Below are 16,124 nucleotides of genomic sequence, written 5' to 3' on the forward strand. Positions count from 1 at the left end.
CTCTTCCTCTCCTTTCAAATAAATATTTTTGAACGGTATGTCATGTGTGACCATCTTTAAATATTATGGGTAACTAACAGACAAGATACAGGTTCAATATGTAAAGGTTTGGTTGGTCGAGTCCAAATAGTCTCTGAGTAACTGAGAGGAATGCAAAAAGTGTTACAACCATCCCCAGTCTCCCCTGATTTCCTTGTTAAATTACTAAATTAATTAAATAATAACCGTTAACATTATAAAGATGAGTTTTAATGGCAGAAAACATCACATCTACAGGTGTTGACAGGTTATAATGTGGGCTGCATGCTGGAAGCCCATTTCTACCACTGAAACAAAAAATCTCATGGTCAATCAAAAGTCGAAATTATGACTTTTTGTCTCAGAATTTCACCTTTTATCTCATAATTTTGACTTTGTAAAATCTCATAATCATGATTTACCATGGGGATATTTTTTTTCTCTCAGCAGTAGAAATGGGCTGTGAAGATAAAAGTTCTCATTATATAAGTTATTTTTGCTCAGATGACACAAAGTTAATTGAGTCATTTCTACCGTATCACACAAACTAAACAACAATCATGTTTTTTGCTGTGAAGTGAGTGTGTTTTTTCCTTTTGTCCTAAAATGTTTGGCCGGTTTGTCACTCAGAGTTCCAAGTTTTACGAGCAGCACCTGAATGCATCATAGTTTACAACCTGGAGATCAAGTTCAGGTCTGAAAGCTTCCGCATCTCCGCCTGAAAACTGCGACGCAAACTGCAGGTAAACTTTTCTAACATCAGCAAACAATTACATTAATATGTTTGAAGATATTTTAGGGATTTCTTTGACTTTTATCAGCCTTTATGGTCCATCGGTCAGAGTATTAAATCTGCTGCGCCACAAACATGAAGAGACGTTAGTTTAACTGCGGCGGTCTGTTTGTCGGTCTGCTCCTTTACAAAAAATCTTTTTTAAATAACATTTGACTGATGATAAAATTCCAACAGTTAAATAAAATGAAGAGTCATTCCTAAGAATTAGCACTTCCTGGAAACTCAATGCGGCACTCTACACCAAACTCCATTTAAAATTCTGTGAATTTAAGATTTCTTGGCATATAAAGATATTTATACACCAGTTGAAAATAAGATAAGAGCTGCCTTGACTTCACATGGTGTTTTTGGTTAATTCGGCTCATGTATTATAATCTTTATTTAGTAACCTTATGTATTTGAAGTTGAAGTCATCACACGGGTTCCTCTTTAATGTTGAAATCCCTCAGTGCGGATGAGGAAGAAGAATGAGGATTTACCACCGCAGTTTGGTGGAGGGATTGTGAAACAAACAGACCAGCAGAGGATCAGGATCCACAAAGGATCCTCGTTGTGTTTGTTTAAGATGGCAGCTGAACTAACACAACAGACTTCAATCACAAAAAGTTTGATTCAAGTTAAAGTCTGAGGAAATATTTCACCTGTTTAATTTAAATATTTTATTCACTTGCCACTGTATTTATTTGACAGCTTTAGTTCATTTGTGGGTTCAGATTATTTGTCAAAAATATAAATCAATCATTAAATTATTAAGTATTATCAAATACGAAATTGCCCAGCGATATATAAAGTTACTAAAATGAACAATTTATTTTAATGCTGATTGTTGCGGTCCTTATATGAAAAATGTAAATAGAAGAAATTTGTGGAGGTTGATATTTGATTTGAGTCAGAGTTTTAATGTCTTTTCTGATTTTTATTTTCCCAGAATTCCCTCTGAGCTCCATCATGACGTCCACGTCCGTCACCAAAATCGGTGGAGTGGTGATCGTCACTCAGGTCATTCCTCAGGACGATACCTCCATCCCACTGGAGACCCCTGCTGTCGCTGCCGTTGCACAGGCCCCGCCCACTGCCACTCAGACCCCGCCCCCAGCCACAAAGACCCCGCCCCCTTCCCATACCAAGATAGACGATATGACGGCTGTCTTCCTGCGGGGGGAGCCACAGGGCCTCGGGGTGAGACTGAAACTGACTCATGACATGTTTTGATTTTAGGACTGAACGATTCTGAAAAAATATCTGATCATGGTTTTTTTGACTGATATTGTAACTATGATATTAGAGATAATGATAATTTTTACATCATTATTATTATTTTAATTGAAAAAAGTTTAAAAATTTAGAATCTGATGTGTTGGACAGGACGTCTCTGCCTCATGAAATTTATGAATTAATAATTTTTCTGACACGTTTTGCCTTTAACATGAATGTTAACTTTAGTCTTTGTTGTTATTTGATGGAGACTATTTGTCTAAATTTAAACAGCTGTAGACTTAAAAAAAACACAGACTTAGAATTATGAATAGAGTGTTTCTGTACTGTGGTGTTGTTATCCAGCGTCAGTGTGTTAGCTGCAGCAGATGGCGGTCGACAGTTTGGCGAAGCAGCAAGACAGAAGCTCAGCAACATAAAACATAAAAGAAATAAATTAAAAAAGGTTCACTGAAAACAGTTTAAGTGCAAACTATATATTATTTCCAATATTTACCTTGCTTTCAGACAGGGGTCCTGTTTTAGCTCACAGATGACAGGAGCTGTTGCCTCCATCTGTTAGTTTGTGTTACTGTGAGACTTTTGTGAATCCAGACTAACCGTCTAAAACACAGAACTCACACAACAACAGAAACACACTGACAGATGGAAGCAGCAGCAGACCAACAACTCCTGTCATCTGTGACTGATTTTGTCAGTCAGTGGAGTTTGGTTGGTTTGCAGAGAGTGATGTTTGTCTGACAGAGAGGTAAAGAGGTAAAAATGTTTTAAATATAGTGTACACTTAAACAGATTGTTTTAGGTGTCTAAAATGTGTGTTGCTGCTGACCACAGCTGCAACTTCCTGCTGCTTGTAATACACTGGCTGTGGAGAAAAACATGAACTATCCCTTTAATCCACCACTATGATACTGGAAAGTAATAGAGAACTCTGTGTGTGTGTGTGTGTGTGTGTGTGTGTGTGTGTGTGTGTCCAGGTTGTTCAGATCATCGTCGGCGTGTTGTGTATTTTGTTCAGTCTGACCGCCGCCTACTCTCCCATCCTGTTCGTCCACGCTCCGTTCTGCCTCGCTGTCACGGTACGTACACTTTACTGAGTAATAGATTACTGATTGATAAGAGCTTGTTCAGACTGAGAGGACGATCAGCACGTGTCTCTGCTCTCCTTCAGTTCATCATCTCTGGCTCTCTGGCTCTGGCGGCGGTGAGGCGGACGACGGTCAAACTGGTGAGTTGTCACGCTTCATCTGATCAAACCGAGGAAATTATCGATTATCGATTGAAATGTCGATCGATTTTATTGTGTTTCTGGTCACATTTGGAGGAAGTGTGAACTGATGATACGACTGTAGGATAAGACTTTATTTTTGATTTGTTTGAAGCCAGCGAGACGACAAAGAATTAGTTTTATTTATGGGAAAACGTGAGGATGGGGAGGAGCTGCTGCTCTGACCCCGCCCCTTGTGCATATTTTTAAATCCTTGTAATAATGATTATTTTAGTAATATAATATTATGAAATTCTTTTAATATATCTAACTAATTATGTCACATAATGAAAAATAAATAAATAAATGGCTTTGTGTGCAGGTTTGTGCGTCTCTGGGGTGGAACTTGATCAGCGTTGTGTTCGGCCTGGTGGGCGTGGCCTACACCTGCTGGCTGCTGGCCTATCGTCCCGCCTCTCAACGCTTCTGCGCTGACACCTACATGGGCTTCGTGCCCTCAGAGGCGGAGAGGGACCGATGCATCGAGAGGTTGTGGATGCTGGATGTAAGTTTGTCACGCGGCTTCAGTCATCGTCTCAACATGAGGTTGTTTTATTACATCACAGACGAAAGTCGACCAAAGATCCTCTGTGAGGGAAGAAGCTCCACTCTGTAACACCACTGTACAACCAGATTACTTTCAAGATTTACCACAGAGTGAGACATCTGCTTTCTAGATAATCGCTAATCCATTATTGTTAGGATGTCGTCTTGGACTTGGATCAACATTTTCTAACATTTTATGGACCAAACAACTGATTGATTAGTGGAAAAAATATTGGCAAATTGATCACGAGTTGAAAAATAGGTCCAAACGTGAGAACAGGTGGAGCATACGGACGTGCTGCATTGCTCTGTGTGTGTGACACCTGTGTGTGTGTGTGTGTTTCAGGTGTCTGTGTACGGACCTCTCGGCCTCCTCTTGGTTCTTCTCGTCCTGCAGGTTTGTGTCGCCGTCACAGTCTGTGTTTTCTCTGTCAAAGCCATCAGACTCCGCGCCAACTACGCCCGCATCGTGGTAAGACATGTTATTACAGTCACCTGGCCTGTGTGTGTGTGTGTGTGTGTGTGTGTGTGTATCAATAAATTCTCTAATTAGAAAGAAATTTTTAGTTTTAGTTATTCGTTCTTCACAGCCCACAAAGTTAAGTTAAAAGACACTTGTCTGAAAGCTTTGCTGTTAAAGTTTTGTTTGCTTGTTGTTTTTGGTTTGTTAATGAAGTAACTGTTTACTGTACTGTGACGTTTTTTTTTAATTTCTATGTTTGATGTGATCATTTAGAAGTCAGAATGAGTTTAGATATAATTCACTCAAAATCAAGCTTCTCCAGCAGGCTAACATCAGTGTTGGCATCTCTAAACGGCTAACATCAGTGTTAGCATTCAAAATGGCTAACATCAGTGTTAGCATTCAAAACGGCTAACATCAGTGTTAGCATTCAAAACGGCTAACATCAGTGTTAGCTTCTCCAGCAGACTAACATCAGTGTTAGCATCTCCAAACAGCTAACATCAGTGTTAGCATCTCCAAACAGCTAACATCAGTGTTAGCCTGAGCAATGGCCTAACATCAATGTTGGCTTGTCTAAGAGGCCAAGATCAGTGTTAGCTTCTCCAGCAGGCTAACATCAGTGTTAGCTTCTCCAGCAGGCTAACATCAGTGTTAGCTTGTCCAGCAGGCTAACATCAGTGTTAGCTTCTCCAGCAGGCTAACATCAGTGTTAGTTTTCCCACTGAAACAGACAGATCAGTTTGATGGCAGATGATGATGACTTTTTGATTTGACCTTTGACCTGTAGGTGGAGGTCGATGATGACAGCGCTCTGCTGAGCGCTGCAGCGTCGGAACACGGCAGTGACACCACCCTGTTGCATCCATGAGAAGGGAGGACAGAAACTCTGAATACCACTAGTGATACTACAGCGATACTACAACAGAGTCATGACAACCTGTTATCATCTTTCCAACAGTTTGTCTCTTTCTGTGTTTTTTGTTCTTTTCTTTTGATGGTGGAATCAAAATGATCTTTATGTCACACTGCATTTTTGGGTAATTTAGGGGTTGATCTGCTGAGGTTGTGTTTGAATGTGAAGTGATGATTCAGACTTTTGTATTTTGTTGTTAGTCATCAGCAGAGAGGCAACACATCAGGACAAACTGAAGACAACAGGAATCAGATTTTAAAGATGGATTTTTACTCAAGAAACTGAAACTTAAAACTTGTTGTTTTAAAGTGAATTCACCAGAAGACACTAAAACTAAAAGCTGATGTGTTGAAAGTTTGTCCCAAACCAGGCAGAATTAAACAGCACTTTTTTTTAAAGGGAGTTCGGTGACTTTGTGCAAAGTAGCATCATCTAGTTTCTATAGGCAGGGCAATTTAATTTATATAGCACCATTCATACACAAGGCAATTCAAGGTGCTTTACAGAACTTGAAAATTCATTAAAATAAAAACATTAAAGAAACATTAAAATTGCTTTTGAGATCATTAAAACCAAAAGCTAAAAGCAGGACAATAAATAGTTTAGAACATTACAGAAAATGCATTTAAAAAGCAAACATAAAACAAAAGCAACTGCAGACAAATATAATATAGATGTGTTCATTGGGGAGATATGTCCATAAAGATATTAAAAACACTTAAATATGCTTTGCTATTCTGTTTTCATCTGAAAGGTACCAAAATCTTTGTGCACTTTAACCTTTTCTTATTAACAACCACAATAAAAAAAAAAAAAAAAAGTTTTTTTAGTTAAATTGTTGAATATTTCTGATATATGTTTAAAAAATAGGTAAAAAGATGCATATGCAATCAGAGTGTTTGCACTGTAAGAAGCTTTTGTGTTTTTGTTTCTGAAGGCTTTATGTTTGTCCTCAACAGTTCTTAAATAAATCAAAGATTTTTTTTCCACGTTGTTTGTTCTCACTAAGGAAACATGAAAGTTCATCGTATTCATGAGTTCAGTTCCATTTGAAGCAGTGATATTTTAGCTTTACTGTCTCAGGCTATGATGAGTTTACATTTTTACACAGCTGACCCTTTGCTAAGCTCCGCCTCCAAACAGCAAGTGTCCAATCATAGAGTAGTAACTGTAACTCGGCCTGTCAATCTTTCCATCTCTCTCCATGTTGGAGGTGTGCAGGAGGCGACACTGTGTTTCATGGGTCTGGGAGGGTCATCTATCATGTAGATATACCTGCTGTATTTCACCATCTGAGATGTAAGCTAGCTTTAGCCTTAGTCTGTTAGCATTAATGTTATATAATGTACACAGCTGTTAGCTAACTTTACATAAACACTTTCACAGGGTTCTTGTTCTTACATCAGTCAGTTACAGTTATGAAATCTGCTTGTGAGTCGTTATTTTAGCGAAAAAATCCACCGTCATCATCTAGAAATGAGAATCTGCTTTTGTTTACGTCTCTAAAGAATCACAGACCTCGGGTTCCAACAATTACTCACAATTTCAATGTTAAATCTGCCGCCGTCATCACTGTAAACTGAATAAATGCAGTGTGAGAAAAGAAAGTTTGGCAGGCTTAGCAACAGTAACTAAGGAGGGCGGGGCTTAGTGAAGAGTCAATTACAGCCCAACTTTGTTCATTTTGTCTCGCAGCAGCTGTCACTGAAAACTGGACAGAAGCAACTTAATTAATGAGAAAATTAGTTATTAAAAATTCTGATTAACACTAGAAGCAGCAGAATTCAGAACTACTAGAGCGACCATAAGAGTCATTTTGAGTTCTGACCTCGAAAAAATCAAATATCAAGAAAATGTAACTTTTGTCAAATTAATTTATATATGTGTGTTAAACTGTAATATTTTCATATATTCACAGCTGTATTTTTCTGCAGGATAATAACCACCAGTGATCTGATTCAAATTTTATATTAATCTAGAATTACTGAGAGAGAGAGAGAGAGAGAGAGAGAGAGAGAGAGAGAGCTGCTGAGACAACAAGTGTTATAACTGTCCCTGGTCTCCCCTACTTCATCTTTAATTGATTCAAATTAATTAATTATTTGTATTTTAATGTCGGGAAACTGTAAATCAAAACCACTTTTTAAGTTTTATTGACAGAGATGATGGTGGTTGCTAAGCAACCAAGATGCATCTCTAACTGTGCAAAAAGTAACAATGTAACAGAGGCAATGACCACATATGGCTGAAATGGGTAGAAATTATCATTTTCTTTGCCTTTTCATTTAAAACATTTTAAATGAAAAAAAAAGAAAGTTACTGTCAGCGGTGGAAAGAGTGAGCTGAGACATTACTCAAGTACAAGTACTGTTACATTTACTAAATATTACTCAGTTAGAAGTGAAAGTACTAGTGTTAGAAAACTTCTTAAGTAAAAGTAAAAGTATTCCTCCTCAGAGTATTTGTTACTTTTTATTTAATAGATTAAATCTTCAGTCTGAATGAGTCCAAACTGCTGCTGGTCTCTTCAGGTGTGTTGATTCATCTCCTGTAATGTTTGTCAGATGACAGAAAGTACAGAATCTATACGGGTGAAAGGATTTACACATTATAATACTCTGTATCAGTGGTTCCCAACCTGGGCATCTTGACCCCCACAAGGGTCTCTGGAGCTTCACAGGGGGTCGTAAGATCTTCTTGATTTTAAGGGATGTAAGAGAACTTTAAAAAAAATATAAATATAAGAGCTGTTTATCCATCCAGATGGTTTTGGTGTGAGGTGCAGAGTTTTAGAGATGTCTGAGCTCCACATGCTGAGTGTCATCTAGTTCCATTATATTGTAGAGAAGTCAAAGAGACAAAAAAAAAAAATAAATAAATAATAAAAACCAGTGTCACTTCACAGAGATCATGACCTGGTTTCTGAGGATAATCCACATACTGTGTTTCATGAAGAAACTACTTTTCTTTCAACTAGAATGAAAAAATGATCATTTGAAATGTGAGCTGAACATCTCATAGAGGACAATCTGATTGATATGTAACTTCACTCCCTGTGTGTGTGGTCAGTCGTCTCAGTATCTGACATCTCAGAGTGTGAATCCAGTTTCCTCCTCATCATGACGCCTGCTGGTTCCTGTTATTGATTTTTCTGCCGCTCGTCACTCAGTTATGATGATGAAGAGGAGGAGGAAGACGAAGCGGCAGACAGGAAGCGGAGCCGCACCCTGAGCTCAGACACATCAGGACCACCGGACTCGCTGCAGCTGAGGTGAGCTCATCAATATGATTACTGGAGCATTTAAATGATACTTTTAAAAAATAATTCAGGACTTTGTGTTAAACTGCTGAACGTCTGTTGATGATGATTTAGTTGAATGATACCAAACACCTGTAGTACGATACGATTAAAAGTCCGTGATACAATATTTATCATGATATTTTAAAAAACAATAAATCTGATGTGTGCAGCAATTTTCTTCATATTAAATTAGTTTTTCTTTTTAACTTAAAGTTCTTCTTAAAATAAAGTAAAAGAAGATCAAATAAAATAAAATAACCATATGACCTCATCATGTAAAAAAAAATGGCATGAATTTCCTTTGGCACTGAATGTTTGAATTATGTTTACAAATATGTGGAGGACCAAAACTGACAAAAAGTAAAATAAAATAAATCAATATGCCATTAAATGCCTCATTGTAGTTGTTAATTTATTCATTTTAAAATTAATTTATTCATGTATTTATTTATGTTTCATTTTCTCTTTGCATTTCCCCTGATTTATTTCCCTAAATGTATTTTATATAATACATTAATTACTAATTTTTTACTTAAATACATAAATATTCTATAGAATAAATTACATTAATTTATTTTTTAACATTTGGTGCATTTAATTGCATATTAATTCATTCATTGAGATTTTTTTTTTAAATTTTGACAGTCTCAGTCCTCCGTACAACCGCCAAGCAAAAACAATGCAGTAGTCAGTCGCAGTCCGTTTATGAAATAAAGCTTCTCTCCGTTAATCATTCAAACTGTTTCAGTCAAAGTTTGCTCTCATGAGTTTCCTGTAACCCGATTATCCGCCTCTACAAACCCGAGACCCGCAAAAACACGCAGCCAACTCAGGTAAGGAGAAAACCAAAACCCGGCAGCTAACTGGTCCTCTGGCTGACGAGTCGGACTCTCATGGTGAATCTGAACGTGTGATGTGGAAAAAAGTGTCAGAAGCAATTCAGAAAACTATCAACGACTGGTTCAACAAATTTAAATCAAAGTTTGAAACTCTTCAATCCTCATAAAACATGTTAGCAGCCTGATGGACTCCAGGGACGAATCCCGTCTGACGGTGATGGAGGAAACTTTACGCCACTTCAAAATGGAGGCAAAGTTAACGAGCTAGAAGGAAAGCAACAACATAAACTCTGTGGGTTTATCAGGAAAAAGGGACATCGACAGCGTTTATAAGCCCCCTCATCCCAAAACTGCTGTCCCACCTTCAAATTCATTATGGACCGCATCGCTCCTAGCATTCTTTACCAGGGTCCGTCACTACCTGGACAAAAGGACAACGAGTCCTAATCTGAAGTGGTGGAGCAACAAGTTTGTAAACTGTGCGCTGAGCTGGAGGGATAAAATGCTCTGGACTGAGGTTTGTTGCATCATTTGAAATATCAGACAAAATTCCAGGTGAAAGCCCAAAGTTTCAAGAACTCTGGATTTATAGTTTATCCAAAACACATCTGGATGAAACACTGCAGCATCTGATAGATTTAACATCAGCAGTTAGCCGTGATAAAAACCGCCTCACTGAAGAAAGACGCCAAAAACTGCCGAGGAATCCATCTGAAGCCTCACACCAAGTGAGTCAGACGTGTTTTAGAGTTGAGTGATCATTTCTTTTATGAAACCATCTGTGTTGAACATTGAAGCGCTCTGATCCGTCTGCTGAGCTCAGCTGCAGCATCTGACTGTGAATGAAAAGTAGAATCTGTTTCAGCTCAATATCACGACTTTAAAAACACCAAGTGACTCAATCTAATGAATTTCATTAGTTTAAAATAGAAATACAGTGACATGGTCATGTGGGACATTTTAATGATTGTAAGCAAAAATAGAAACTTCATGAATTCATGTTTAGACTAATTACTGACTGATTACTGACTGACTGACTGTGTATCTGTTCTGCAGTTTCTGCACAAGAACCAGACAGAAACATGGTGAGTTTACTGTCTTTATACCTGTCTGTCTCTTCACCCGTCTGTCTCTTCAACCATCTGTCTCCTCACCTGTCTGTCTCTTCACCCGTCTGTCTCTTCACCTGTCTGTCTCTTCACCTGTCAGTTCAGAGTTCTTCCTGCTGCAGCCTGATTGGTTCTGACCACTAACTGATGATGGCTAATGTTAGCTAATATGCTACGTTAGCTAACACCTCTCCAAACTTCAGAGAGTTTTTCTTTCTTCTGTATGTCCTGATTCTCACTGAGCCTCATGCTTATAAAGATGCAGATGAAAAGTTTGGATATAAAAATAATTCATAATATCAAATTCTGTAACACTGACTGAACAGACTGAAGAGGTGACTTCCATCATCCCAGATTAAAATGTTTAAACACTGAAGGAACTGTTCCACATTTTGGCAAATTGATGTTAAGACACAGTTTGACATGTCGGGAGACAAATTTGCTGCTTTGTTGAGCTAACACCCTGTCTGTCCGTCTGTCTGTCTGTCTGTCTGTCCGTCTGTCTGTCTGTGTTCAGGGACAGGAGGATCTGAAGACTTTTGGGGTGAGTTCACGGCTAAAATACTAACAAAACCTTCTGACTTTAACCTGACTCCTCAGCAGTGGTGGAAAGAGTACTGAAATCTGTATCTGAGTACAAGTACTGTTACAAGTAAGTAAAAAGTCGAAATTTTGACTTTTTATCTCACAGTTTAGATTTTTGTAAATTTACCATGGGGATATTTTTTCTTTCGGTGGCAGAAATGGCGTCCATAAAAGTCTGACTGAACAGACGAGTTTTTATTTCTAGATTTGTGATATTTCTGCTCCTCTGCTCTGAAGCCGTGGAGATGATGTCTAAAAGCAGCATCACCACATCCAGAATAGGATTAAAAACCAGAATATTAATGTGTGTCACATATTAACAAACACACCACCGGATGCATAAAAAAGTTTACGCTACTATTTATGCAGTCAGAACAGTGAAGATAGAAACAACACTGCCATCTAGTGGTCGAAGGCTTAAACACATGAATCTTTGCACATCATGATACAGTATTTCTAATCGAGCTGCAATGAACATTTTAATAAAAAATAATTCTAGATAATAAAAGTTTGGTTATTTTAAAATATGTCAATAACAAGAATAAATAATAATAATAACAACAACATTAATTGTAAATATATCTGAATCAGACTGACTGTGTAACAGTGATAAGAGAACACGTTCAGTCTCTTCACTCCTGATACATTATTGATGATTTCATGGAACCATCAGCAGCTTAATGGACTGAACTCCCTGACTGATGATAAACAACAACTACAGCAACAGCATTTATCTCAAAGCCTCATGGGAGCTGGAGTTTTTTCAGTGGCAACAAAAAAGTGGTGTGAGCTGCAGAAATGTAGAGATAGAATCATTTTTGCTCTTTGAACACCAAAAGTATGTCTACAGCTGATGTCTCCAAAAACTCTGCAACTCACACCAAAACCATCTGGATGGATAAACTCTCACTGCAGCTGAGAGGAGAAATATCTGTTTTTAATTTTGGGGTGAACTGTCCCTTTAAACAGGCTTTTATTTTGGAAATCCCCCCTCAGGAGAAGCTGAGTGTTGCAGACAGATGTTGGAGGTTTCTCTCCAGTGGAGATCAGACATTTGATTTTTCTGTGACTTCCTGTGACATGACATCACTTCCTGTGCAGGCACTGGAGATGGTGCTCGGCCTGCTGGACGTCTCTCTGGGTTCCGTTCTGCATCAGGCGCCAACGACCTTGAAGAAGGAACTCTTCATTGTTTTCATCTGTGGAACGTGGGTGAGCACGCTGCTCTGACTCTCATGATATCTGCTGTTCTATCACATGATTCATCACCTCGATTAAAAAACGTTCCACATTCACTGACAGCATTATGTACAGGTTCTAACTAGAACCATGTAGTGTTCTTCAGCATGTCCCCATAGAAGAACATTTTTGGCTCTTGTTAAAACCTTTTGTAAAAGTTCACTTTGAACCCTCTCAAACAGTTCTACCTAAAACCCAACATAAAGGGTTATATCTAGAACCATCTGTGACAGGTTCCACCTAGAACCCCCTGTAAGAACTTCTACAGCGAAGCCTTTTGTGGTACAGTGGTTCCACCTAGAACCCTGTCTGGAGGATCTATCCAGAACCTTTCAGCCTTTGTAATTGTGCTAACAAGAATCCAACCCAGGGTTCTGCCAAGAACATTTTTATATTCCCAGGGTTTTATCAGCAACACAGCCAGGGGTTCTACAGAGAACATTTTAATATTTCAAGGTTTTTATCTAGAACCCAACCAGGGGGTTCTACAGAGAAGCTTTTTATATTATAATTTTATATTATATTATATTTATATATAATTTAATACTATGGTACAAAGAACCCTTGACAGAGTTCTTCAAGGATTTCAACAATCCTTAAAGAACTCTTTCTTTTTAAAATGGTTCTTCGGATGAAAAGAACCTTCATGTTGAACCTGGTTCATCATCTCAGTGCCACCGTCCACATTTAGACAGAACCCAACATCACTGTTCTCAAACCGTCTCAGTAAACATCAGTAGAATGTAGAATGTAGAATTAACTGGTTCCTCTGCTCCAGATTCTCCGTAGAACCCAGTTGTTTGACCTGCTGCTGGTGTTGTTCCTCCAGCTCAGTGTGACATGTTGATTTCTTCTTTCAGATCATCCTGTGTGGTTCCTTCCTGGTGTGTGGCGGCAGGAAACCCGCCTACTCCTGCGTGAGTCCTCCACCTCCACAGACTCTTTAATAACTATCATGGTTTATTATCTTTCCAGCTCACTGACAAAAAACAAACAGTCAGTTGTCTGTTGATGTAAAGTTCAGTCTGTTATCCTGAAAATACAAACTGCTGCCAAACTCCATTAACATTTTACTCAATTTAACACTTATAAACATCTACTCCTTCTAACAGATTATTAATGATTTCTTATGACTCATAAACAGACACTGACATTCAGTTTGAACTGTGATTAGTGGAGAACAGGAAACAGAAATGGTTCTAGAAAAGGAGAACACTGCAGCTATGAGTTGATATCAGAGAAACAAATATTTAAACGTGTTTCTTAAATCTCTGATGACACATTGTGGTCATTTTATGATTTGTAACAGTAAATTTATTACAAATTTCTCCTTTAAAGTATTAAATGTTATTATTATTCCACAGTAAAAATGTCGATGCATCTTTGTGTGAGGAGCATTTTACTGTTTGTAGTTTGAACTACTTTAGAAACTGTGAGTTTATGTAGTCCTGCGGCTCCTCCAACGGGTCCCCAGATTATTCTGAGGGGTCGTCAACAAACAAACAAAGTTCTGATACAGTTACAAACACTGAGAGTAAATACTCACATTTACAAGAAGAGATCAGCTTGAAGAAAGTTTTGACCATTGACGTTTATACAGATGGATGACATAGGTACCCAAAAGTGAGTCCAGAACATCTGGTTGGCCCCCTGGTGGCTGGCTGCAGTATAAGTCATAAACCCCGCCCCCTCTACGTTAGCAGATGGGACATGAACCAAATATCAAAAGATGTTCTTAACAGTTTGGTTTTAATTAGTCATTTGTTAAAAACAAAAGGGTGTTCCACGTCATGATTGACAGCTGAGCTCTGCTCGCCATTGAGTCATCCAGCTGTGTGGGCAGGGTGTTGATACCATGGCTCCACCCCCGATCAGTACTGCACAGACTCTGGCTCCAAATGACATCAACAAAACAAGATGGCAGCCCTCGTATCAGAAATACTTTGGACTCATTTGTTTTATTCAGCAGAAGGAAGAGGAGACACGGCGGCCATCTTTATTTACAGTCTGTGTTATACAGAAATATCCAGCACATGTCAGTAGATAAATGAAGATCTCTTAAGGTCAGTACTGGTGTCCAACATACGTCTGTTCTTGGTACATCCTTGCTCACCATGTACATTTTTATGCCGATGATACTGTTTTATACGTCTCAGCCTCTTCATGTGTCCATTACAAGTCTACAGTTCACTTTTAATACATTTCAGATCTCTCCTGTCAAACATAAAGTTGTTTTTGATTGGATCGATTGGCTGTGTGGGCGGAGCCTCGATAACACATCTCCAACTGCGATCATGACTGCACAGACTCAACAAGATGGAGCGGTTGTATCAGAGATATTTTGGCTTCATTTTTGCACAGCTGTTAAAGTGGAACCGCAGCGTCCATCTTTATTTATTTCAGTGGTTTTAACTTCAGTTCATGTGTAAAATGAATTCATGTAAAATGAAGCTGTGATTTTGTGCTGTGATTCCAGTTGAAGCTGAACGTGTGTTTCCACCTGGCCATAGTGATTTTGTCAGGTTTCGGCTTCGTTGTGCTGGTGAGACACGTCCCATACTGCAAGGGCTCCTCCTGTGACTCCGTCTCCTATGACTCCATGGTGGGTTCACAGTCACATTATCTCCAGAAAGTGGCAACCTGGCACAACGGCAGCAGAAAGTCTAAACTTGTCGTCTCCTCAGGGTTTGATTGGTGGGATCTTGGCCATCCTCATCACCAGCTTCTGTGTGGGGACGCTGATGAGCCTGGCTATAGTTCTGACCGGGCTGTGCTCCATGTTTAATGACTATCCACAGGTACGATGACGGGGCGACGTCACTGTTAACGCCAACAAGCAGAAAAGGAAGTTTATTAAATGTTTACCTGCAGCAGCCTCTGAGCAGCCCGTCCTGTTTCTCTTGTCTCCCACAGCAGTCTGAGGACCCTGAACGCATCAGCAGCACCACCTCCGAGCCTCTCTGCACCCTGCCTCAAAACCAGGAGACACCTGGAGAGGACGGCGTGAAGACAGACAGCTGATTTAAACAGACTAACTGTTCAAATACGTGTATTCACATCCAGTCACTGCAGTTACACTAACTTATATATTACTTACATACCGACTCAGTATGTTATATATCACAGTGGAGTTGGAGTTATACGATTTCTGGGTAAAAGTTAAAAAATCTGTTGCACCTGAAACCACACCCACCAGTGATGTCACACTGTACCCGTATCACTGCAGAAAGGTGACACGTTAAACCACCACAGGTCAATAAAAAGGACATTTTCAGCTCTTACTTTACTTTTTATGGAAACAGAAAACATGACAGAAGTAGCGCAAATATATTCAACATATGTGCATTTTTTGCAGGTACATTTTTTAAGGCATTTTATATGTAAAAACTGGAAAGTAACTAAATACATTTACTAGATTACTGTAATAGTTTTACAGTTGCTGCTTTACAGTCCTTTACAGCCAAGCAGGGAAAAATGCATTTGTAAAACTGCTATAGAACAATAAATTAAATCATCATTTGAAAGAACCACAAATAAAGTCATAGCATGTCACTATAGTACTCTTAAGATTTATTTTTCATGAGGTGTGGTTTGTATTTTGTTGCTCTTATGTATTTGTATACAGCAGCTCTGTGTGGAAACACTCCAAAATATTAAACTATGAAAATGTAAACTGTGCGCTGCGCTGAAGGGATGAAATGCACTGGACTGAGCGCAGACAGATTTCCAGGTGAAGCTCAAAACTTCAAGAACACTGAATTTATTCTTTATCTAAAACACTTCTGTGTGAAATCCTGCAGCGTGTGATGGATTCACCTTCAGCTGTCAGC

At 38.7% G+C, this 16,124-nt stretch overlaps 2 protein-coding genes across 2 annotated transcripts; both read left to right on the forward strand.

Moving 5' to 3' along the window:
- The first annotated feature begins 631 nt into the window (after nt 1-631).
- LOC146322011 (membrane-spanning 4-domains subfamily A member 4A) lies at nt 632-6,208 on the forward strand. The gene is made up of 7 exons (XM_084727380.1): nt 632-761; nt 1,743-1,993; nt 3,007-3,108; nt 3,201-3,257; nt 3,619-3,801; nt 4,189-4,314; nt 5,096-6,208. Exons 2-7 carry the CDS (start codon nt 1,763-1,765, stop codon nt 5,174-5,176), a joined length of 780 nt encoding a protein of 259 aa, XP_084583506.1. The 5' UTR covers nt 632-761; nt 1,743-1,762; the 3' UTR covers nt 5,177-6,208.
- A 2,068-nt stretch (nt 6,209-8,276) lies between these two features.
- On the forward strand, nt 8,277-15,851 carry LOC146322012 (uncharacterized). Its single transcript, XM_084727384.1, has 8 exons — nt 8,277-8,492; nt 10,418-10,446; nt 10,988-11,014; nt 12,157-12,267; nt 13,155-13,211; nt 14,771-14,896; nt 14,979-15,092; nt 15,208-15,851. Exons 2-8 carry the CDS (start codon nt 10,444-10,446, stop codon nt 15,313-15,315), a joined length of 546 nt encoding a protein of 181 aa, XP_084583510.1. The 5' UTR covers nt 8,277-8,492; nt 10,418-10,443; the 3' UTR covers nt 15,316-15,851.
- The last annotated feature ends 273 nt before the right edge of the window (nt 15,852-16,124 follow it).

This window comes from Lutjanus erythropterus, chromosome 9 (genome assembly GCF_056507025.1).
Source record: "Lutjanus erythropterus isolate fLutEry1 chromosome 9, fLutEry1.hap2, whole genome shotgun sequence".
Classification (NCBI taxonomy): Eukaryota; Metazoa; Chordata; class Actinopteri; order Lutjaniformes; family Lutjanidae; genus Lutjanus; species Lutjanus erythropterus.

What these genes read in the sequence shown, in the direction of transcription:
- LOC146322011 (XM_084727380.1), top strand. Translation starts at nt 1,763, where the DNA reads ATGACGTCCACGTCCGTCACCAAAATCGGTGGAGTGGTGATCGTCACT. An exon ending in GGGAGCCACAGGGCCTCGGG is followed by an intron (nt 1,994 to 3,006) that starts GTGAGACTGAAA and finishes GTGTGTGTCCAG; the next exon opens with GTTGTTCAGATCATCGTCGG. An exon ending in CCAACTACGCCCGCATCGTG is followed by an intron (nt 4,315 to 5,095) that starts GTAAGACATGTT and finishes TTTGACCTGTAG; the next exon opens with GTGGAGGTCGATGATGACAG.
- LOC146322012 (XM_084727384.1), top strand. An exon ending in AGGATCTGAAGACTTTTGGG is followed by an intron (nt 11,015 to 12,156) that starts GTGAGTTCACGG and finishes CTTCCTGTGCAG; the next exon opens with GCACTGGAGATGGTGCTCGG. An exon ending in CCGTCTCCTATGACTCCATG is followed by an intron (nt 14,897 to 14,978) that starts GTGGGTTCACAG and finishes TCGTCTCCTCAG; the next exon opens with GGTTTGATTGGTGGGATCTT.